Here is a 23,600-nt window from a genome sequence, read left to right as displayed (position 1 = left end):
AATCCGTGTGTCACGTTTTATATTGAGATGAATAAATGAGAAATGTAATCAAAAACGTCGGTTTATGAAAATTGTGCTATTTATTAAGTCTCGTACTTAACGTCAGCGCGATTTCTTTGCAAATATTTCGTTTCTATAGAAAACTTGTTTACATTAGTAAGTCGTGAGCTGAAACATATTAATTGATATTACTATATGCCAATAAATTTACTTCAGTCTAAATTTAAGAGGAGATACGTCGTTGACCTTGCTCGATTGGGTCCTTCCTATAAATCCGATAGTGGTACGTATGTGTGCAAGCCCGTCTGGGTAGGTACCACCCACTCATCAGATATTCCTCGGCCAAACAGCAGTTTTCAGGATTGTTGAGTTCCGGTTTGAAGGGTGAGTGAGACAGTGTAACTACAGGCACAAGGGACATTACATCTTAGTTCCCAAGGTTGGTGGCGCATTGGCGATGTAAGGAAAGGTTATAATTATATTTATATTTCTTACAGTGCCATTGTTCATGTGCAGTAGTGACCACTTACCATCAGGTCACAGATCCGTGATGGTAAGTGTTCACTACTGCAATGTTTTTACTTGGCAGACGTGACATTTAGTAGATTAGATATTGCATTGAAACAACGAAAAATAGGTGAAGTAATTTAAGTTCAAATACAAAATATACTTTCTTTAAGTAGACTTCTCAAACCACTATTGAATACTTATTGTACAGAAATATATTAAATCTAAACCTTCTACCCGTTCGGACGGTAGGTTTTGCCGAGAAGAACCGGAAAGAAACTGCGAACTTTTCTCGTAGTAAAAAAAAACATAGTAACAGCCTGTTCCACTGCTGGGCTAAGGAGGAGGTTTGCACCTTGGTCCACGCTGTGATTGCGGCATGGCGGACACACATGTGGCAGAATATCATTGAATCATTATCATTAAATTTTAAAGGCGATAAATACTAATCAAAACGCCTTTTTATCATCTATAATAATGTGTTGAATAATAAAGAATTTATTATATGTGAAATGATTTAATATACTTATATATATTAGCAAAATTAAAAAGTGCGTTTAGATCATGACACACGTATATATACATATAACACAACGCAATTCAGGAGATTAATATTTGGTACATACGCAATATAATTAGGTATATATATCAATTGCGAATATTTCTACGAATCAATTCGAGATATTGATACAAGGAGTTTATTTATATAACTCCTTCTAGGAACAGAGATGCCGTTATAGTTAGATCATATATTTTGTTTATGTACTCTGCAATACAACTGTTTCAACATTAAATTTGCGAATCTATTAGAATGATGACTTTACATTTATATCATATTAGCTTAAGACACTTTTTCTTTGTAATCGAACTAGTCTACGTTTAATGTGTATTTACTTATATAAATATGTGCTTTTTTTTTTCTCTGTAATGAACCAATTTTGGTAATGATTTTTATGTTGTTTTCACTAGAGGCGATTTAATTTAATATTCCTTTTTTTTTTTAAACGTTCATATATATTTGTTTAATTTATTGGGCTCATATCATAAGTTATTTAAGCTATCTTGTAACGTTCGTCGTTTTTTCTCGTAAGGTTGTTAAGACGGACAGGTAAATGGACCATCTGATAATAAGTGATCACCACCGGCGACAGACATCGGTACCGTAAGAAATTACAAACATTCCTTACATCATCAATGCGCCACCAACTTTGGGAGCTATTATGTTATGTCCCTTGTGCATACACTGACTTGTCCTAATTAAATCAATAATCAATACGCGTTTGTAAGTGAGTCTATAATAGAAACACAGCTTAATAACCTGGATACGACACTTTAACTCGACTCGAGTAAAAAACTTCTCCAGACACGGATCGCTCCCGACGAGCGAATTTGCCAGGCAAATGACGATAACACCGGTAATACATTCGAAGATCTATCATGCTTCGTGCATATCTGAATGTGGCTTAGATCGGTAACGAGATGTCAACCATCGAAACTAAGTAACATCTTTTGTTTTTTTTTTTATGTTAGAGGTGGCAAACGAGCAGGAGGCTCACCTGATGTAAAGTGACTACCACCGCCCATGGACATCTGTAACACCGGGGGGCTTGCAGGTGCGTTGCCGGCCTTTCAGGAAGGAGTACGCTCTTTTCTTGAAGGTTCCCAAGTCGTATCGATTCGGACAAACCGCCGGCGAAAGCTGGTTCCACAGAGTGGTTGTGCGAGGCAGAAAATGTCTTAAAAATCTTAAAATAATTATTTGTTTATTTATATTTGACATAAATCATCAAAAAACATACCACCAAACCATTAACTAGGTATCTATTAAAAACAGTTTCAAATTATGATATACAATGTACGTGTACACGACAAATAAACCTATGCTTAGGAAAAATCAATTATATTCCATCGCAGTACGGTTCAAAATTCAATGAACTCTAAGATTCAAGTTATTTGTAAGGATGAAAGAAACAAGTTCCGACTAACCATAAGACTTATCTTTTAGTGCGATAAAAAAGATGACGTAGCGACCTTCGCAGAAAATATATCCATTATATGTGATCATAACTTTTTCATACCACAGAAAATGCCACGATGGTCCAGTGGTTAGAACACGTACATTTCACCGGTAGTAGTATACAATAGTAATAAATAATTATAATCTCACCTGGATAAGTACACAACTTGGCCACACAAAGTTCTTTATTTTTTTTAACATCGCCAATGCGCAAGCAAAGGTTTTATAGCCCTCGTGTCTGTAGTTACACCGGCTCACTTACCCTTCAACACAACAATACTAAGAATTGCTATTTGGCGGTTAATGCAGTTTTATGCAGTTGCAAGTTAAGAAAACATACGTGATGCTATTAATATTATCCTAAAAACACATAACTCATCATACGACCGAATAAAAATATTTAGTAGCAATACCAATAACATACATAATAAACATAATCAGCCTGTAAATTTCCCACTGCTGGGCTAAGGCCTCCTCTCCCGTTGAGGAGAAGGTATGGAGCATATTCCACCACGCTGCTCCAATGCGGGTTGGTGGAATACACATGTGGCAGAATTTCGTTGAAATTACACACATGCAGGTTCCCTCACGATGTTTTCCTTCACCGCCGAGCACGAGATGAATTATAAACACAAATTAAGCACATGATAATTCAGTGGTGCCTGCCTGGGTTTGAACCCGAAATCATCGGTTAAGATGCACGCGTTCTAACCACTGGGCCATCTCGGCTACCAATAACAACAATTTATATTATTTGTGTTCCAGTCTAGAGATGAGTAAGATAGGATAATTACAGGCGCAGGATATAAATATCTACAGGTTTATATATATATGTACCTTATATGGTTGGCGAAGCATTGACCGCGTAAACGTTTTCAACTTCTTATTTTATACCGAAAAACGGCGTTGTGACCCTCTTGGCCTCTTTTTATTAGGATTTTTGTCCACTTTTTCACTCCAATAATGTTTATTGTGGTAGTTAGTAATACCATCTTGATCAAATTTGAATTCGTCGGTCCAGAGGATTTTTTTTTCAAAAAAGATGCATCTTCTAAATCCTCATTAAGCATTAATCTACAAAGCAACTCTTCTTTCAGCATCCTCTTCGTAAATAACGTGCACAGGATTAAAATGATAATACAAAATATCTTAATTGTAACTTAGCTACTGAACTGTTTATGTATCTAAATTTTATTTTAAATTTGTATTAAGTAAGTTAAGTAAATAAGTAAGTTTTTTTACATTGGTTATTATTTTAAATCAATTTTGTGGGAATTTTAAAGAGCGTAGAAAGAAGTTGCATTTTTGACTTATTTTGAAAAAATCTATAAAACGCGATAACTCAAAAATGGTTCACTTTTGCGTCATGCATATGGGGGTTAAAATTATCGCAAATAGTCACTCCTATCACCTCCTAACGGGAATACGTCGAATTACCAAAAACCCTGTATATGTAAATGAGTCGCACGATCTACCCTGATTCTATGTTAAAACCTCCTATTTGACTATCCAAACAAATCTGGAAGAAATTGCTGATAAGCCATAAGACTTACAAAAAAATCATTCCTAAGCATATTTTTTTTCATGTAGTTCTAAATTAATAAATTTGGTATTAAAATCGATTGTCATGGAATAAATCGTAGAAGATATATTTTTTTTATTTTAATAAAAACAGTTGTAATTTTGATCGAAGACCAACGAAGATATCAGTTTAATACATATACCTGAACTATAACAAAGTTATCAAACTGTTTACAGCTATTATTAACTCGAAATGCAAATAACGTATCAATGAAACGCGAAAATAGTATTTATTCATAAACAAACAAGAGACACTATCGTTTAATGCTGATAAAATTATTAAAAGATTAGTCACTTACAAGTCACTGAATGCCTAGAATCTAGAAACACAGAACAAACATTGTTTGGAAGTGATATAAACATTCACAATTACGTATTAATTGTAATGTATTGAAATGCACATCATTTCAAAAAATATATATCTTTGCTATTATTTTCAGCTTAAAAAAGTAAATTTATTAATGTACCTAACATTATTTTGTTTTGATTTTTATTGTTGATAGAGTGTATGTATGCAGCTTCACTTATAATCATATAGGTAGTTTGTTAAATGACGATTCAAAAGTCCTTGTAAAAGCCTACTTGAATAAAGTATATTTTGATTGTGTGATGCGAGAAAAAATACATACATACAATCATGTACACACTGAAGATAAACTGTCATAATTCGAATACCATAAGGCTTACCCTTAGTGATATTTCAAACGGTTCGTATGAATGAAACAGAACGATAATCTTTCACACAACTTCCACCGCATTACCAGTTCCCAGTGCATTAGCGATAGATAAACAAGAATGAGGGCGAACTCAATTGTTTGAGACGAAAATAACATTAACTATGATGCACAGATTGACCTTATTGTATTTAAGATTAAGATACATTATGACAGAATAGTTTAAACTTTACATGAAGCTGTCTCTTGTGTTAAGATGACTAATGTATTTACTTGTAGGATATTCCAAACGACGGAGACGTAAGAATAAACAAAACTTACATTTAAATATTCTATGCGATTTTCTAAGAGACGACCTCCGGTCGAGTAGTCATGAGTACGCCACTCCGAGGTCCCGGGTTCGATTCCCGGCCGAATCGATGTACAAAAACTTCATTAGTTTTCTATGTTGTCGTGGGTCTGGGTGTTTGTGGTACCGTCGTTACTTCTGATTTTCCATAACACAAGTGCTTTAGCTACTTACATTGGGATCAGAGTAATGTATGCGATGTTGTCCTATATTTATTATATATTATTATTATTATAAACTAATTTGAAAGGTATGTTAGCTAGTACACAGGCACAAGGGAAATTACATCTTAGTTCCAGGTTAGTACCGCATGTGAGGTAAGTTATTTTCTTTTTTACAGTACTAATGTCTATGGGCCGTGGTTACGTACCACCACATTTGCCAGTCCGCCTCCTTATCTTAAATATACAAAAATTATTATGTAAGTCCCATTGTAAATTTTACCCAACGTGTCACATTATGGAGTTATGTTAAATTGTAAAAAAAAAACCTCATTCGGTTCGGCATAATACGTCCTATAATAGGTATGACTATCGACCTCAATACATTTATATCGAATTGTAAAAAACACAAGCAAATTGAACGTTAAATTTTATTCATGACAACCGTGACCGATTTTATTTGAATTGGATTTCAGAAAAAAACTATTTCTCTAGTGAGGGTAATGTTTTCACATAAATCGACCGATCGTCGACCGACCGTCGATCGACACTACTATATTATAAATTGTTTATCTGTATTAATAATTACGTGGGAGACTACGATAGACGCGATCGAAACCTATCTACAATTTTATTATCGATCGTTAAAAAACAATGACTTTTGAGTCGACAATACATGTCCGCAAAATTCGTATAATCGAGATACTTCGATGTTAAATCCACAAAATTCTATGACATGAAAATTCAACGGGCGGCCATGTTTGAGGTTTACGGATGCGTTCAGAAAATGTGTTCCAAATAATAATTTCGTACAGGAGTACGGTAGTTAGTATATTTATATTTGATTATTATTATTTAACTTTTAGTTTTATTTATTTTACCCGAGCGAAGCCGAGCCTCATCGAACCGTCACACCAATTTATTGACGTCAATGGCATCGATCTTCGACCGATTGGTATAACGAACACAAAGTTTTGTTACGGTCATTAGTGAATCTACTTTCTATAATCAATAAACGTCTAAGTATGTATGTGCTATGTTCTGATAGTGTGATCACAAGAAAGAGAACTATCCAATTATAAAAACAAAAGTTGACTGTAAAATTTTCTTACACTATCAAAAGTAATTTACATTTACCACTGTAACAATGTCTCAGCGAAGGTATTTCTGTAAAAAATGTACAAGAAACACAAAATTCGTACCTCCTTGCAAAAACAGCGTCAGTCAAGTGTGTTCCTTCAATGTTTATAATATTATAACAAACTCGAACATAAGAAACAATGACATCATGTTAACAGTAGCCAGACCGCAGAATAGACGAGTTACTAGCACGCATAGACATTACCTATAACCGCGAGATGTGATACCATTAAAACTGAATTACTTCAAAGCGAACATAATAATTGGCAGATTCGTTTTATTTTTATAGTGCAAAAACAGACGAGCGGAATCTCTGCTAAGTGTATATCTATTAATGGAGTTGGTAGGTATTTATATTATTTATTTATGCCACGTAAAATCTCTTTACTGGTGAAAAAATCAAAAATCTTCATTCATAAAATATTAAATACATTTAAAACTTAATGTACAATTTATGGTACAGTGTATAATGCCATAATTATAGCATAGCTTTAAATATAACCTATTAAAATTTTCCTTAACAAATAAAACACTACATTCAAGATCATAATCCGTATTTTTGTCTATTCATTCATTTATTTTTCTCATGCCCATTGAAAAATATGATGATAAAAATAATTAGCGCAGTGAATAAACTAACAATATTAATTGAGAAGCGAGGCCTGATCCGAACTTACATTAGCATTGTTGAGACCTCATTTATCTTAACAATTTTAATCTTGCCTAGATAACGGTGCAGTAAAAATCTAGGGGGTTCCCATGAATATTCTTAAAAATATATAGATCTGAAATAATTGTGCGATTCGTCGTATCGTTTGATGGAGAATGATAAGTTACCATCCAACGACCACTTTTAAATGCCTTCTGTAAATTTTGCTGCCAGATCATTGGCTAGGAAATTTTGGCTAATGTTCTTTAAATGTCAATTGACTGCCTCGTTAACTTTTAGGGTTCCCTAAGCTTCTGAGTCGGAAAAATAAATAAGATAAGGGTTTTCTGTCGAGAAACCTACAGTAGAAAATTTGGGCACACAACTTTGTGCTATAATATATTTTGTGCGGATAGCATGAAAGAGAGACGTTGTGGTTAAAATCAACCAATCAGAAGACATTGTTATCATCAAGTCGTTGAGCCAGAGAGCTTCTGAACTGACCTGAACAGATTGTGTTACCAAAACACAACCTTAAGTATAAAAAAAATCCGTATCAGTCCAGAATTAACCCGTTTCGAAACAGCAATTTCGTTGTAAAGGGCAATGATTTGAATGAATTGAAGAACCGAATGATAATTTAAAAAAAAGGTGCCATGAATGACCTGCAACTGTATATATTTTGTCAACCATCATTGTATCAGACCGAAGCGAATGATTCAAAACGATTTTCTCAGCGTACATTTGAACAAAGGGTTCACGCTTGAATTTCGTAATTCTGAAATTCGCTTCGAGATCTACAATTTTAGCGGTTGCTTGATATGATATTGTTATGTAAAGAATTTACTGTAAGTTATCTAAGGTGAGAATAAGGCAGACTTATTAATATAACCCAGAAAATACTAACTGTTCCGTCATAAAAAAACAAAAAAAAACTGAACAGTTATGTCCCTGTTCTTTTACGTTTTCACATTTTTAACTTAATATTTAAAATCTTATTAGTAGTGGCACTTTTTACTGCTACTTTTTTTTTTAAATTATTATTTCTGACAGACTGCTCAGTAAAGTGCTCTCTTGTGGAGACGGTTTCGAGTTTGTTCCACCAAGCTACTCTAATGCAGTTAGTTGAATAAACCTGTGGCAGAATTTTATCCTACATTTGCCGGATTCCTAATGATATATAATTCCTAATTAATTTTGTCCGAGCATGAAATGAATTAGACACAGTAATGAGGCACATGAAAATTCAGCGAAGCGGGTTTGAACTCTTCTGGTAATATTCTCATGACTTAGCCACTGAGATTATTATAAAATCACCACCTAAGTATATTCATTCTTCCATAATCCGGTCAAGTACCTCATGTGAGTAATACGGACCGCTCCGAAATTTGAATCTTACCGAAAAGAACTCAATTCTTTGAACTACCTGAATATATGTGAATCAATTCAAATATATTTTAAAATTAACATTAATAATAACAATATGCTGTTCATAAATTTGTTTATAGAACTCCACAAAATTGTTTTTTTTTTATTTTGTTATTTAATGAGGCTCAGGAGCATCGATTGATGGAAAGTCTCTAGCACCGATTATAGACATCTTCAACACTAGGGGGCTTGCAGGTGTATTGCCAGCTTGTTAAAAATGAACGAAATCTATTTCACTATACCAGAAAGAAAAAACCTAAATTAGAGTGAATTTTAACTCCAAGACTTTGAAATTGAGTTCGTTCTAACCCGGAAATATTCTATAAATAGTTATCGTGTCATAGTATTAATCAAACAAGGTTTCATTCAGGAATAGCTATATAGATCCCGAAACGGATATATACGATTTGGCACCGACGCATCTTCCATTGATTCGGGGATATTACAGAAGATGACTCCAAAGTTCCGGAAACTATTTCAGGCGACCCAATTTGTTGGATCATGTTTACGGCGTTCGTTATATCACTATAAACGGTTTATTTGGTGGTAAGTGGCGATTAGATTGGTAATGCCTTCCGGTTATCTCTTGAAACATCCAAATTCAAAGACTTAGGTGTTTGTAAGGAGTTTATTAAACATAAGTGTGTTCTCTTTTAAATGGACCTCGTTTAATGAAGTAGGATTTGTTATAAAATACATCTTGTTCCTGTTTTACTTCTAAATAGAATCTACATCCTAACCGGTAGTAAAGCTTGCCAAATCCAAAGCTCTTTAAAAGTAGATTTGAAAACGAGAAAAAAGTTATCTTAAATATATTTTTAAGATTAATATTTGTTTCGATCTTCCTATGATATTCTATGACCCTTGTATAATATTCCAAATTAAAAACAAAAAAAAAACACCAATATGACACTAGTCGAAATTATAACTCATATGTTATACACAGATTAAGAAATAAAATTCGTTATCACTTCTGAGTTCTGACGAATCGTTCACATTCAAATTGTTATATTTTTTAATGTGCCACTTTTTTATATAAATCACGTGGCTAATGCTAATAAAGCAAAGGCCACACAATTGAACACTCGCAGCTGGTTCCATTAAACCAATAAACACTTAAGTGGCATATAAGCTATCTATTACAGAGCGAATCGTCAAATGATATCATATAATTGCTTCGCCGAATGCATTTACCCTCATCGATTCGCTCAATAAAACACTTACTATTTAAATTTCAAGGCATTCTCGTCTTTATCCGTAACGAGATAGAGACTATATCAAACCGTTTCACGGAATAATTACTGAATCAATAGACAGTAGGCGTTAGAAAGTCAAATTAATTAGAGGGGTTAAACCACAGAGTAAAGAAACCTATGATTCATGTTCCACTTCCATTTTTGAATTATTTTTATTGAAGTCGTATCCATTCATTCGTTTCATTCGAACAAATTCAATTTCAATAGACTTGTCCGAGTGCTTCTGAATCATCGAGTATTTAATGGACTGCCAAATTTATAGAGTAATAATAACAGAGCTAACTATTATGTTAATTTATCTCATATAAGTTCTGATGAAGATACATTTCGACGTGATGTTAAGTGTTTGTTATTTAAACAGCTTTAAGAATTTTTATTTCATTGTTAATAGGATATACAAATAATTAGACCATATGGTAACATTAGAAAAGCGAAGTTCAGTTAAAAATCATTGAACTGAATAATTTACGTTTATATTTTATTTATTTGGTGGTAGAACTTTATGCCCGTCATCATAAATTTCGCCAAACGACAATACTTACTATCGCCGTGTCCTGGTTGAAGAGTGAGTGAGCCAGTGTAATTACGGACACAAGTGACGTAACATCTTAGCTCCCAAGTTGGTAACGCATTGGTGATATAAGGAATGGTTAATATTTCTTACAGCGCCAATGTCTATGAGGAATGGTGACCACTTGCCCATGGTGGTCCATTTGTCTATCCGCCTAGCTATTACATAAAATATATTACTATTGAATTGTAACACTAGCCCCACTTATTCTGTTCTTTAAGATAAAACATCGTATCTTTATTTTATATCTGTGAAAAGCTACATCTGCCTGTCTAGGCGCAACATCCGCCGGCTGCGACGAAAATAACCATTAATACTATATTTTTATTAATGCTCGAACCCAAATACGCACAAGGGACTGCAGTCGTATAATATGTAAAGCTACAACCACGCCTGTATAACAAGGCGACTGCTAGACAATCTAGACCAGTAGTTCCCAAACTTATTTTTCCTCGTGGACCACCTATTGGCATGTGTCCGTAACCACAGTTTGAGAGAAACACTAAAATATGAATTAAATTTAAATTTGTTTAATATTGGTGCTTTTAATTCTATCCTTAGTAACCCTACGAGTATTTCAGCAATTAAAATATATAAATTTGTTAGTGATTCTGTCAAACTGATAAAGAAAAGAAAAAAAATAGCGCTTTGCAAGTCTGTACACGAAATTGTACGTAATATCGAATACGCAAGTTTGGACAAGTAACAGTCGCTTGCCTTATTAAAATATTATCTGCTTAGTTGGGTACTTAAAACAATGTAGGTAGGCCCTTATAAAAACTATGCTTACATTTTTGCTCTTTACTATCAAAAGCAGATAAATTTTCGTGGACCCCCATTTTTTATTCACGCCTACGTAGACCCCCAGCAAGTCTCCTGTGGACCCCTGGGGGTCCACCTGGACCACTTTGGGAATCACTGATCTAGACTGACCGTATTCTTTAATCAAATCTTGTAAGCAAAATTATATTTTTATTCTATAATTACCTACAAAATTATGTATGTACCTTATACCTTAACTATCCCAATCGAATAAGCAGTAAAGATAAACAAACCTTAGATTTACATATTCCATGAGATACACTTTCAGACAAATCAAGACATACTTCCAAAGTTCGGATAGCTACTTGCCGACATTCAAAACGCCATTTTCGCGAATCCATAATGAATACCATAGGGTATAGATTTTATTAAAGATATCTTATTTCGAGTGAAATAGGCTGTGATTCGAATCAGAATCAGTGATAGTCATTATGTTTCTCTGTAAAGTAATTCTTGGTCCAGAATTACGAAGTTGGCAGTATTACACACGGAAAACACGTTAGGCGTTAGTCCTGCGCCTGATCTCCGGTCGTGGCTGCAATTCATTGGACAAAAGAGGTTACCTAAGTTCGTTTTTCGCACTTGTTCTGTACGATAATAATCATTAGATTTTTAGCTTTGCGTTTCATAATTTTTTTTTCAAATCATTCGTAAAAAATACATTGGTAAAGAAGGCATATTATTCAATACACGATCATACAGATAATAAAAAACGAGTTAATACTTGTTGACTTTCAGGCAGGATATATTACATACATATATAATTGTATTTAACTTACTAAATGACTGTATTTTTAAATGTTGAAAAAGAATAATTACTGAGTTTCTTGCCGGTTCTTCTCGGTAGAATCTACATTCGGAGTAGCTTCACTTAATATAATTTGTTAAATGACGATTCAAAAGTGCTTGTAAAAGCCTACTTGAATTAAGTATATTTTGATTTACGGCTATTTTATAAGGTTGTTCGCAGTGGCTGAAATTCAGTCAAAACACGAGGTACGCTCGATTCTTTTATTTACTTAGTGAAAGTAAAATTTCAAGGTCGATTTTTAGTTAAACGTAATTAATTACGTTCGCAACGCAATAAATCGTAATCGATACACAGGTATTTAGCAAAATCTAACGTTTCATTTGTTTGACGTGTACAGAGACGGACGCACACTTTTTCTTAAATAAGAAAAAACCCTCTATAAATTAAATAAATAGCGGCGTGCGTAGAATTCTATATAAACCCAAAAAGCCAAGCAAGTAATCCTAAGCAGTGACAATTAAAATTTTACTTATCCGTTTAACCAATAACCGCAATATTATATTTACCGTTTTAGTCATCAAAATTTTAGTATTAAACAAATTCTTATTAAGGGTTGGCAGGCTGGGGTTTAAAATGTCGTGTTCGGCCAAATACTGTTGGACATGTCTGGCTTTTTGTCAGATCGTCGTATATAATAATATTTTTGTACAGGTATAAAAACGCACGTAATTCCTTAGCTTTTATAAATAACTTAAGAAAAAAAAAATCCTTTTTTATATTAATGATCCTGGCTTTTATATTTTAAGTACAGGCAATCCTCTACCCACTACGATTTATAAAAGTGTTTTGAATTATTTTTTTCTTAATTTTGAAAACAGTATTTACTTACCAATATCAAACTTTCACTTAATACAAATAAAAATAAGACTAGCATTCTACTCGCCTAAAAAAACGGAATTAAACACGATTTTACTCGATAAAACTATCTTAATTGAATACATAACATCACACGCGATCTCGAACGATACAAGTTTTTATACAAATCATGTATAGATTGCTCAATGAAAACATATAATCAATTATTCATTAATTACTGTAACACTTATTAATAACGCGAAAAAATACCGCATTGCATTCCACACAATTGCACCTTCATTACCTTTGTGAAGGTCACAGCTGTTCAATTAATTCATTTCCTCTATCATCAGGGAAGAAATAAAATTTTATCACATTACACAACATTGAAAAGAAAAAACGAATACCTTGACAAGACTCGAAATAATTAACTACAAAAGAATACTATAAAGTCATCATATTTACAACGGTCATGGTACAGTAGTGCGATTGAAAGTTAATATTAACTGAAGATAGCAGATTCAATTGCAAGAGAGAACTACTGACTGACTCAACTATTCGCTCCCTTGTTTTTTAATCATCACAAAAAATAATGGACTTCTATTTTCAAACATTATAATTATACATAACATTTTTTTTTCTAATTGCTGTATATTGCACAACCATTGCAATCCAAATTCATTTATTCTATCATCTAAGTAGGCAAAAAATATGAATTTTCTAAAGCAAAGTTAATTTTTTAATACTTACCTACATCACTTTCATATGTTTTAATTTATTTATGGGTGGCTCGAAATAAGAGCAATGGAATCAACTATGCTACTAACAACTCGTCCTAATTTCACACATGTTCAAAGTAATGATTCTCAAGTGCTTTTATTACACTGCGAGTGCACCATGTGATACAACATGTAAACTTATTTAATGTGAGACTGTACGCTATGAACTGTAAACTATTAAACAACTTTAAATATAAAAAAAAAATGTTTTTATTTTATTTCAATGACTAATACAAAAGTTAAATTATAACAAATCTTGTTAATTTTAATTTCACATTCGAAACATAAATATTTATTTCGAATCTTTGTTTTTATTTTATTTTTTAAATATATATTTATCAAATCTCCATAAACTAAGCATCCTTTGTTTTTCTTTTCTTTTTTGCTTATAACGATTGCATTATTGCTTAATTATGAATGAGTTAGGTATTATTAATATCAATGAAATATTTTTATAATAGTTTGTGATCAGCCTTAAATTTTATTGAGCTAGTTACGAAACAGCAATTTAACACTATGTGAACGAGAAGAATCTTAACAGTTAATGTGAAACGGTAATGCATCTCTTAAGGCCTGTTACCATGTAATAATAATGTACATTGACCTCTGTTTAATAGATTTAGAATGATTTTTAAATTATTAGTAAAATGTAACAATTTTATTAAATTAATAAATTATCTGACTCGTTTTAGTAATTATTTTTACATTACATGACATATTAAACATTCAAAATTAATTATCTCTTACTTGCAACTTCATTTCGATCAAATTATTTTATTATGTAACAAAATAGATAGTGGTTATGTAAAATCTAAATAATAGCAGACAGATTATTACTTTCCATGTTATAATAATAATGATTGAACCAAAATTACCATTTATATAATTTTAATATAACAATTACATTTTCATAGAATTTTATATAGTTCAAATAAGTTTTAATTATGTTATTAATATTATGTAAACAATTTATTTACAATAATTATCATTAAATAAAGATGCTGAAATTACTTCTCTGTTCTACAGAACAATATTCAAATGCAGTCTTAATATTGAAATAATATCACTTAAATTTTTTTTTTAATTCATTTTTGGCTCAGGTATTAATTTAAGGTAATCAAATTGTATTTAAAAATATGTTAATAACTACATTCTTTAATAGATTATTTTTATTATAAATTTGTATGAATTATATAAATTCATAATTTTTTTAGCAGTTTATAAATTAAAGTTTATTTATTTTTTAGTAATAAACTACCCAATGCTCAGTTTAAGTTAATGTTTTTGTGAAGTACACTCACAAGTGGTAAATTTAAAATGTAAATTATGGTAATAATGCAGTTCTGTGTTTCAGGAACAACAAAAGTAAGGTACTGGTTTGAATACCAAACAGGTTTCGTGAATGGCTTATTTTTGCAATGTTAATCTTTGCATTAGGTGAGAGAGGAGACAATTTCTTTATTTAAATTTATTGTATTGGGTGTTTTTTCAGTCATTAAATTGTTTTTTTTTTTTAATTCATGATGTCATATCAAATGAATAACTTCGAAGTGCCCAGCACGTTTTTAAGTTATCTATGTGTGATTTAAATACTTATCAATTAAACCAATATGAAAACTGAAAATGTCTAAGTTAGTAAGATGATGCGAGAGTCAAAACTTGTTCAACTCATAAATACAATTCAAATTTGTTCCATACGAGATTTTACTTAACATCGAGGTCAAGCTATAAGAGGTTAAAAAAAAATTGCAATGAAAGTCAAATAAGGCAAAAAGTCTCGATCAACCAATGCTGATTCAGAATGTTAAAAAATATTTACATTAAAATGGAAAACATAACATAAACTCACCGTAATGTGAAGATGTTATCACACAGAATCACTTAAATTTATACAACGTTGCAAATTATATTTAAAAAAAAATCAAAATAATCACAAGACAATTGGACCATAACGAAGAGGACTTTAAATTGGAAGCAATGTCACCGTTTTTAGTAAATATCACAGTTTAGCACAACACATTTCCGTTAAATTTTGTTGTTATAACTTTAAAAACATAAACCGATATGAAAAAAAAAATACGTCCAAAGAAATGTAAACAAAACAACTACGAACGACACCCAACAAACTGTATGACTAACCAAACCAGACTGAAGTTAGTGGAAGGTTGCCATTTGGCAAAGGACTCTTTGCTTTAGTCACAGATGTGAAATAAAACTGTCAGTCCACAGAGTATAACTACGCATTCGATTACAAAATCGAATAATCTCGGTTTCATCTCAAAGGTGTTTTTTTCTTTTATAGGCGATTATACTGACATTTAAGATAAAATAGGAACCACGAATCTGCTTATAAATTACACAGAAACATTAGTTTCAATAAGCATATAGACTGTATATTCATTTAATAAAATATTATAGGATAAATTATGTTATTTGATAGGTTAAATTATGTCTTAAAATAATATATTTGATAAAATAGGCAAATATTTGCTCATGCTTAAAGCAAGCAAATAAGTAAAACTGCAATTTATACTTAATTTATCGAGTAACTTAATCGATTAATATTGTTCATTATGATTCGATACTTTATCTGTATAAATAAATTTAATAACCTGAAGTTAGGTTTAAATGCTGACGGTTGTAACTTGTAAGTTGTACCTGTAATTTTTTTACGTAACCGTAAACATTTTAAAAATTATGACTAATATGATTTATCTATTTTATCAAATCAAATAAATTTATGAGCAATATTATAACCATTTTGGCAACTTCACTCCTGACCTATATATACAGAAACGAAATCAATTGATAAAAAATTCAAATTATTATTGATGTAAAAATATTAATTATTTTAGGACTGGACTATGCTTTATTGCATCTTTATAATATTATGTTGCTTTTTTTAGATTTATGAAGCCCTTTAAGATTGCTATTAACAATACCGACTTCAACCTTATTATATATACCAACGAGTATAGAAAAACGGTCTTTAAGTATAAAACGTATACCTATACTCGTACTTTTTAGACTATTAAAACATAGCGTATATTATTATATTTTATTTAAGGTTGTTTTCAAGATTATTTTTTAAGAAACACAAGGCGTCGATAGCATCTTAATAAAACTTACGAAAGGATCGTTTCATGTCTATCGTTTAAAACTATATATAAATAAGGATATAATTAAAATACAATTTATGCATATAATATTATCAATATTTATTATTTTTCAATGTTTACATTTTATATTGCGCTAAGGATAGTATGTTGATTAGCATAGTCTAGATTACAATCTTAAAGCCTGAAATCTTGGTGTGAACATTTCCGTTAGTGCTTCTTTGACGATCTGAAATAAAAAAAAAATGTATTTTACATAAATTTAACATTTTAAAAACTTGAATCAATATTTAATAGAGTTATCTAAATTAATTCTTAGTGAGGTACTCATTACTATGTATAAGTATAAAATTAGTAAGGCAAAAAAGGCAAAAGGCCTCCATTGAGTCGTATGTTTGAACTTTGAAGTTTATTTAAAATTTGCTGATGTTTTCCTTCATCGCTAACCACGAGATGACTGTGGACACATATTATGGAAACTCGGAAAAAGTTGTTTTCGCCATTTGAATTTGCAATCTTCGTTTAGGTATCACTGGGTCATTAGTATTACATCTCAATATGTGTGTACTAATTAGTAATTACTAATTACATTATAATCATGAAATTGTAGTTATATTATTGCGAAATGAACTCATTTATTAGTAAGAAACTTCACTTCATTTTAATAGGTGAACAATTTAATACCTATTTTGTATCAAATACAAAGATTTGAATAAACTTTGAATTGTTTACAATGAATTAATTTTAAGATTTGTAACGGAATAAAAATATATTTACTTGAATTTTGGTGAGAAACGTCGTCTTCTGGTCTCGTTGGTTTCGAAGGATAGGTCTGCGGATTTCTCCTGTAAGTAATTTGAAATGAGTAAATAAGTAATCATTTAATTGTAAATAAAATTGCTGGATGACTTGTATGTTTGTACTTGATATTTGCTAATCGCAGTAACTAATGTCTTCGAATTATTATTTTTGTCTTAGACAGTGAGCAGATGCGTACAATATTATAATTTTTAGGAAATCGCGAGACAACTATTTACAGATAACACAATTAAATTGAGCGTAGTTGTTTTTTATTACGCAGAGATGACGCTTTCTATTTTTTTACAAGATAAACACTTGATACTACGTACGTACTTGTTCGTTTAACATTTATGATATATGTATAATTAACATCGTTAATATACTTGATTATGTATGTATATACCTCATTGGCTTCTTGAGTAAGTTGGTCGCCTTTGGGGGGTCCGTACTCGGCGAAGCCAGGGGGACCGTACTCAAGGAAACCTTCCGGGGCTTGCTCAATGGAACTAGAACAAAATAAATCATAAAATATTTTTGAATAAATAAGAGTAAAACTTATTATAGTCTATATTTATTGTGTGCAAGAATTAAATAGAACCGAATTTAGCGTAGTAATAAAATAACGTATAAAAAAGGAACAATCTGTAAATTAGTAGAAGAAGATTCTCTCTTAGTAGAAGATTTTAAGCTTATACCACTAATTTGATCTAGTGCGGATTTGTGAATAAAAAAAATAACATATTTTCAAAATCGAAATTATCATACCCAGTACTTTGAACAGCAGACACGTCGCTGATTGCTTGGTTTTCTTCCGCCTGTAATATATTATTATAGATTTTAATTAAATTTTAATTAGAGTCGCATTATATTTTTAAAACATAATATAATTCATGTACATACTTGTTGAGCTTTGATTTCGTTTTCAAGACTAGCGATGATATCGGGGATATTTTGAGCCTGTTGAAGAGTAACTTCAGTAATAAGACTTGATGATGAATCTGCGTTTTCTACTGCGGCTTCAGTTTTTTCTGTAACATCAGACTGATCAGCGATGGATGTGACGGATTCTTGTTGGTTTACTGATTCTTGGGACACTTGCTCGGTGACAATCCTTTCAACTACTTTCGACACCTCAACGTTAGACGAAGTCGATTCTTGGGCTGACTGTTGGTTAGTGACTTCTGTCTTCTGGCTACTCTCTTGAGTGATTTCTACCTTCTCAACCGTACCCTCAGACGTTACGATATTTTCGAACTGAGATATTTCAACGTTAGTGTTTGTGGTTTCGACTCCATTTTCAAGAGTTGTTTGAGAAGTTTCGACAATCCTTTCGACTTCTACAATTGGTAGATTGATTGATGTAGTCTTCTCTTCTAGGATGACTGATTCTGTGGTACCTTCGGATTGTTCTGTTTTAGCTGAAAGTAAAGATAACATAGTATTGTTTATTAATTCATTAAAAGTTTAGTTTTACTTTAGGGATGTTTGATATTAATTTGTATTAAATACTCACTTTCAGTGTTTTCTGTGATTGCTTCTACTTCCGCTTCTACATTTTCTTTAGCCTCAGCAATAAATAGAGGAATGATGCCAAAAGTTTGTTCGGTAGCTACATCGGGGAGTCCTTGGTTGATCAAATTTTGGGACACCTCTTGAACTTTCGGTGGTCCGTATTCACGGAGGAAATCAGATCCTGATGCTTCAGAACCAGCGAGGATTACATCTTTAAGTGGATTTTCAGAGGGTTTCTGAAATAAATACAAACTTAGTCATTTCTTCTGTATCACGAAAAATACAGAAAGCTTAACTGATGCTTAACTGACAATATAAACGCATCAACTTATCAAAATATAGTATAGTGATAAATACTATTTTTAAATATTATTAATAGAAAATAAATATTTTTTGCTAGAAAGTGTAAAGGCTTTATAAACTCTAATATCAATAAATCTTTGTACCACTTCAGAAGGTAGAAAGAAGGCTGGCCCTTCTGGCCTCCATCCACTTGGCAGGTAGGGTCCGGATCCCTTGCCAGATGCAGAAGCCACGGCGAGAATAACTAAAGCCAAAACCTATAAAACAAATAGAAAATGCAGCACATTTAATAAAAAGTTATAATGTAATGAGTTTTTAATCCAATCTTCCTTTTAATTCTTCTATTGTATACCTATCCACCTAGTCGGTCCTAATTAGCATCGTGGAAGATGAACTAAAGAGTAATTTTAAGTACTGTACTTTAAAAACGGAAAAATATACTGTTCTCAAAATTCTTGATTTTTTTTATAGTTTGCACGAAAACATTTCTCTAGCTTATAAATTATATAGAACGCGGTCCCATTTAATGGGTCTATATATAACAATTCTTAAAAAATGTCTAACGCAAAAAGTAATTCTAAGATTCAAAGAAATTTTTCAGTTTTAAAACACTCAATATATTACATTTAAATAAGTATTTACCTTCATGTTGATAAGATATTGAGATCTTCGAAAGTGAGAAGCGAATGATGCCTCCTTCTGATCGAGGCAGAATTTATACTACGATTTGACGATGATAAAAAAATTCAAACAAACCGAGGCTTATGGCAAATATTTGTAATATAATTATTTGATTGTCTTTTGCAGTGGACGCGAAATGGAGCGACGGTCAAGGTCTTATTTGAAGACGCACGTTTCACCTGGACCTTTTGATTGGAACTAGTTGAAATACGGAATACAAGTTACTTTTTACTTCCCCTTACTGCTTATTAAATAAATAATATTTAATATGTTTCTTGAATACCGCAGAAAGAACAGAAAACATAAAACAGCCTTTAAAAAACATGCGAAGGAACTTTTCTACGGAAAAACGGACAACCCCACCGTAAAATGCTTGTAGGATATACCGAGGAAGTGCTACAAAAACTTTACTACTATTATTATAAATGCGAAGGTTTGGATGGATGTTACTCAATCCTGCCGGAACTGCTGAACGGACCTGAATGGCATATTTGGCAAAGATTTTGATTTAGATTAATATTGTCTGGAATAGTACATAATATGCTAATTATGATCTTTTCTATGTAATAGGTAAGCGGACCGGCAAATGGGCCACGTGATTACCATGTTAAGTGGTCACCACCGCCCATAGACATTGGAGCTGTTGGAAATATTAAACACCCTTTACTTCGCCAATGCGCCACCAAACTTGCCTCACTCACCCTTCCATCCGGAACACAACAATACCAAGTATTGATGCTTGGCGGCAGAATATCTGATGTGTGGGTAGTACATACCGTCTGGGGTTTGCACAAAGCCCTACCACCAAGTAAACGGAAAAAAATCCTTTCAATCAAAGTGCAGGTGGCACTTTCCCCTTATTTGAGCAATGGGGCAAAATAAGCTGAAAACATTATCCCAAAAAGGAAGGGAGACTTAACAGTGCGATATTTACAGACCGTTACATTATTGTACCAGTTACCTCCACTTCCATAATATTCAAATTACAGAATAAAGATTGTAAATAATATAAGCTTCTTCCCGGTAGAATCTACATTCTGAACCGGTGGTAGTTTTACGTTTAGTACAATTCATTTAATTGACGATGCAAAAGTATTTGTAAATCCTACTCGAATAAATTATATATTTGACTTTAATTGAAGAAAATGTATTCTTAACCTGAATTTATCGACGCGGTAAAAGTAGAATTTTCTGTAATAAATATTGTATTAAACATATAAATGATATTTTATTACATTGTGCGTTTATCAAGTGAAATCTTCTGAAGTCTACTGATACAGTATGAGAATATGACCAATCGAATCAAAAGCGGGGAATCAAAATCCTTTCCCCTTTTTATTGAATGCCCAGCGAAACGGGCGGGAAACAACTAATCTCTATGAGATACTACGTGAAAAGTGATGGTACATATATATTGCTTATTAATTCATTTAAAAAACTAGCTTAAAACCAGGTGCTACTGTCTTTGCTATGGTTTGTTGTATGGCTGTATGAGATTTGTTTTTCGAATAAAAATAAATAAATAGAGATAAAAATTTAGCATTAGAATATACGATGAGCTTGCATGCAGCCCTGCTTCGAAACAAGCTCTTTTTTAACAAAATAAAAATTTAACATTTTTTATCATTAAAAATAAATTTCAAAATGCCTTTTGATTTTGTTGATTTTTTTCAACGCTCTAAATAATTTATCTATAAATAATTTATGTAATGATGTTTTCCTGGATTGCCGTCGATATATCGAAAAAATATCACACACACACACACATTTACTGACATAAGAGCATAAGTATGTCAATCGCTGATGTGACAGACCTCATGTCAAAAGTATTAACATTAGGTGGACCACATCAATCTTAACCGGAGATTACCGGTTCAAATCTGGAAAGTATAGTACTATAGATATATGTGAAGATCGATGTGCAATATGTCACATGTTCATCCACAAATTAGGAGAAACAGAACGATAAGCTCCAACTAAAGCGTCCAATGGAAGAGGTCATTGCCTAGCTTTGAGACGTTTTACTAATTTAGAGTAATTGTTTGTCCAAATAACGCATCCCTTTCTAACATACTTGTTATAAGACCATGAAATTAGAGATAGCGCTAGTCAATCGGGACATATAGATACACGTATTTTGACTACTTCTTTTGCTACAACAAACACATTTTGTACGTATATTTGTAAAATAAAAATGTCATAATTAAATATAGGTAAATACGAGATTATATCAAGGACGTTAAATTAAAATATCATTAGAACGCGTAGATATATAACAAGCTCACGTAATTCTAGATCAGTGTGTGCAAATATTGGTTAATTTTAACGCGAGTGAATTCTATTTGATATCGCTAATGGCTTACACAATTGCGTGTGATTATAGTTGAGATCAAGGACTTTTGGGACCTTATTAATATTGTTTTACTGTGTTATATTTATTGTACTAAATTTTAGAAGCATAGTATTTTTTACATTACATTAACAGCCTGTAAATTTCCCCGCCGGGTTAAGGCCTCTCCCTTTGAGGAGAAGGTTTTGAAGCATATTCCACCACGCTGCTCCAATGCAGGTTGGTGGAATACACGTGTGGCAGAATTTCGTTGAAATTAGACACATGCAGGTTTCCTTACGATGTTTTCCTTCATCGCCGAGCACGAACTGAATTGTAAACACAAATTAAGCACATGAAAATTCGGTGATGCTTGCCTGGGTTTGAACCCGAAACCATTGGTTAAGATGCTCGCGCTCTAACCACTGGGCCATCTCGGCTCCGGCATAGTAATTTTAACTTAGCCTTATTTGTCCTAGACCATCGTATAGTCCGTCCCACTGATTATCAAAAAACCATAGAATTTTGAAAATAAGAAAAAAGAGTTTGTTTCGAAGTATGACTGCAGGCAAGCTCATCTGGCTCATAGTATGTTCTAACGCTAAGCAGTAATACTTATTGTTGAGTCCCGGTTTGAAGAGTGAATGAGCCAATGTAACTTGATGAGCTCATCTTAGCTCCTAAGATTGGTGGTGCTGTGCGAAGTAAGGAATGATAAAAAATCTATTTAAAATTTCTATTGGCGGTGCCCACTTACTATCAGGTGACACATTTGACCTTATGTAACCTACCAATTTTTTATAAAAATATAAAGCCACAAGGGAGATAAAGAATTACGCAATCAAGAGAGCAATACGTAACAGATCGCGATAGAAGCGCTTACTCGAACGAATTTCAACAGTGGACTCTGTGGCCTCTCTGAGCAATCACATTTTCTGTTCTGTTGTTCTGCATCCACATTCCGCATTATAGTTAATGCTTGCAGTGATCATCAATGATATTATTTTTAAAATAATAGTTATGCAAGCGAGCAATCATAAATATAAATATTGGACAACATCACATACATATTACTCTGAGCCCAATGTAAGTAGCTAAAGCACTTGCGTTATGGAAAATCAGAAGTAACGACGGTACCACAAACACCCAGACCCAAGACAACATAGAAAACTAATGAACTTTTTTCTACATCGACTCGGCCGGGAATCGAACCCGGGACCTCGGAGTGGCGTACCCATGAAAACCGGTGTACATACTACTAGACCACGGAGGTCGTCAAATAAGCAATCAAGATAAAACGCAAAATAAAAATAGAAAA

The 23,600-nt window shown here is 32.4% G+C and overlaps 2 protein-coding genes across 2 annotated transcripts in view; both read right to left on the bottom strand.

Annotated features, from left to right (window-relative positions):
- LOC113392047 (uncharacterized protein) overlaps positions 1-15,700 on the bottom strand; it is a 107,803-nt gene extending 92,103 nt beyond the window's left edge. The window contains exon 1 of the mRNA XM_026628278.2: positions 15,390-15,700. The gene's annotated coding sequence lies outside the window, so the exon portion shown is untranslated. The remainder of the gene's footprint in view (positions 1-15,389) is intronic.
- A 1,035-nt stretch (positions 15,701-16,735) lies between these two features.
- On the bottom strand, positions 16,736-19,946 carry LOC113392029 (uncharacterized). The gene is made up of 8 exons (XM_064219281.1): positions 19,915-19,946; positions 19,416-19,529; positions 18,971-19,205; positions 18,358-18,875; positions 18,223-18,272; positions 17,861-17,963; positions 17,434-17,501; positions 16,736-16,885 (listed from the first exon to the last, which is right to left on the bottom strand). The coding sequence occupies exons 1-8, from the start codon at positions 19,918-19,920 to the stop codon at positions 16,867-16,869; spliced, it is 1,113 nt and encodes a 370-aa protein (XP_064075351.1). The 5' UTR covers positions 19,921-19,946; the 3' UTR covers positions 16,736-16,866.
- Positions 19,947-23,600: the final 3,654 nt, after the last annotated feature.

This window comes from Vanessa tameamea, chromosome 27 (assembly GCF_037043105.1).
Source record: "Vanessa tameamea isolate UH-Manoa-2023 chromosome 27, ilVanTame1 primary haplotype, whole genome shotgun sequence".
In the NCBI taxonomy this organism is placed as follows: domain Eukaryota; kingdom Metazoa; phylum Arthropoda; class Insecta; order Lepidoptera; family Nymphalidae; genus Vanessa; species Vanessa tameamea.
This window is presented reverse-complemented; position numbering and strand designations above follow the sequence as displayed.

Bases quoted from the DNA above. Each gene is read 5' to 3' on its own strand.
- LOC113392029 (XM_064219281.1), bottom strand. The intron at 19,206-19,415 runs GTACAAAGATTT...TATTTATTTCAG, and splicing joins TCTTTCTACCTTCTGAAGTG to AAACCCTCTGAAAATCCACT. The intron at 17,964-18,222 runs GTATGATAATTT...ATTTTGTTCTAG, and splicing joins TCTGCTGTTCAAAGTACTGG to TTCCATTGAGCAAGCCCCGG.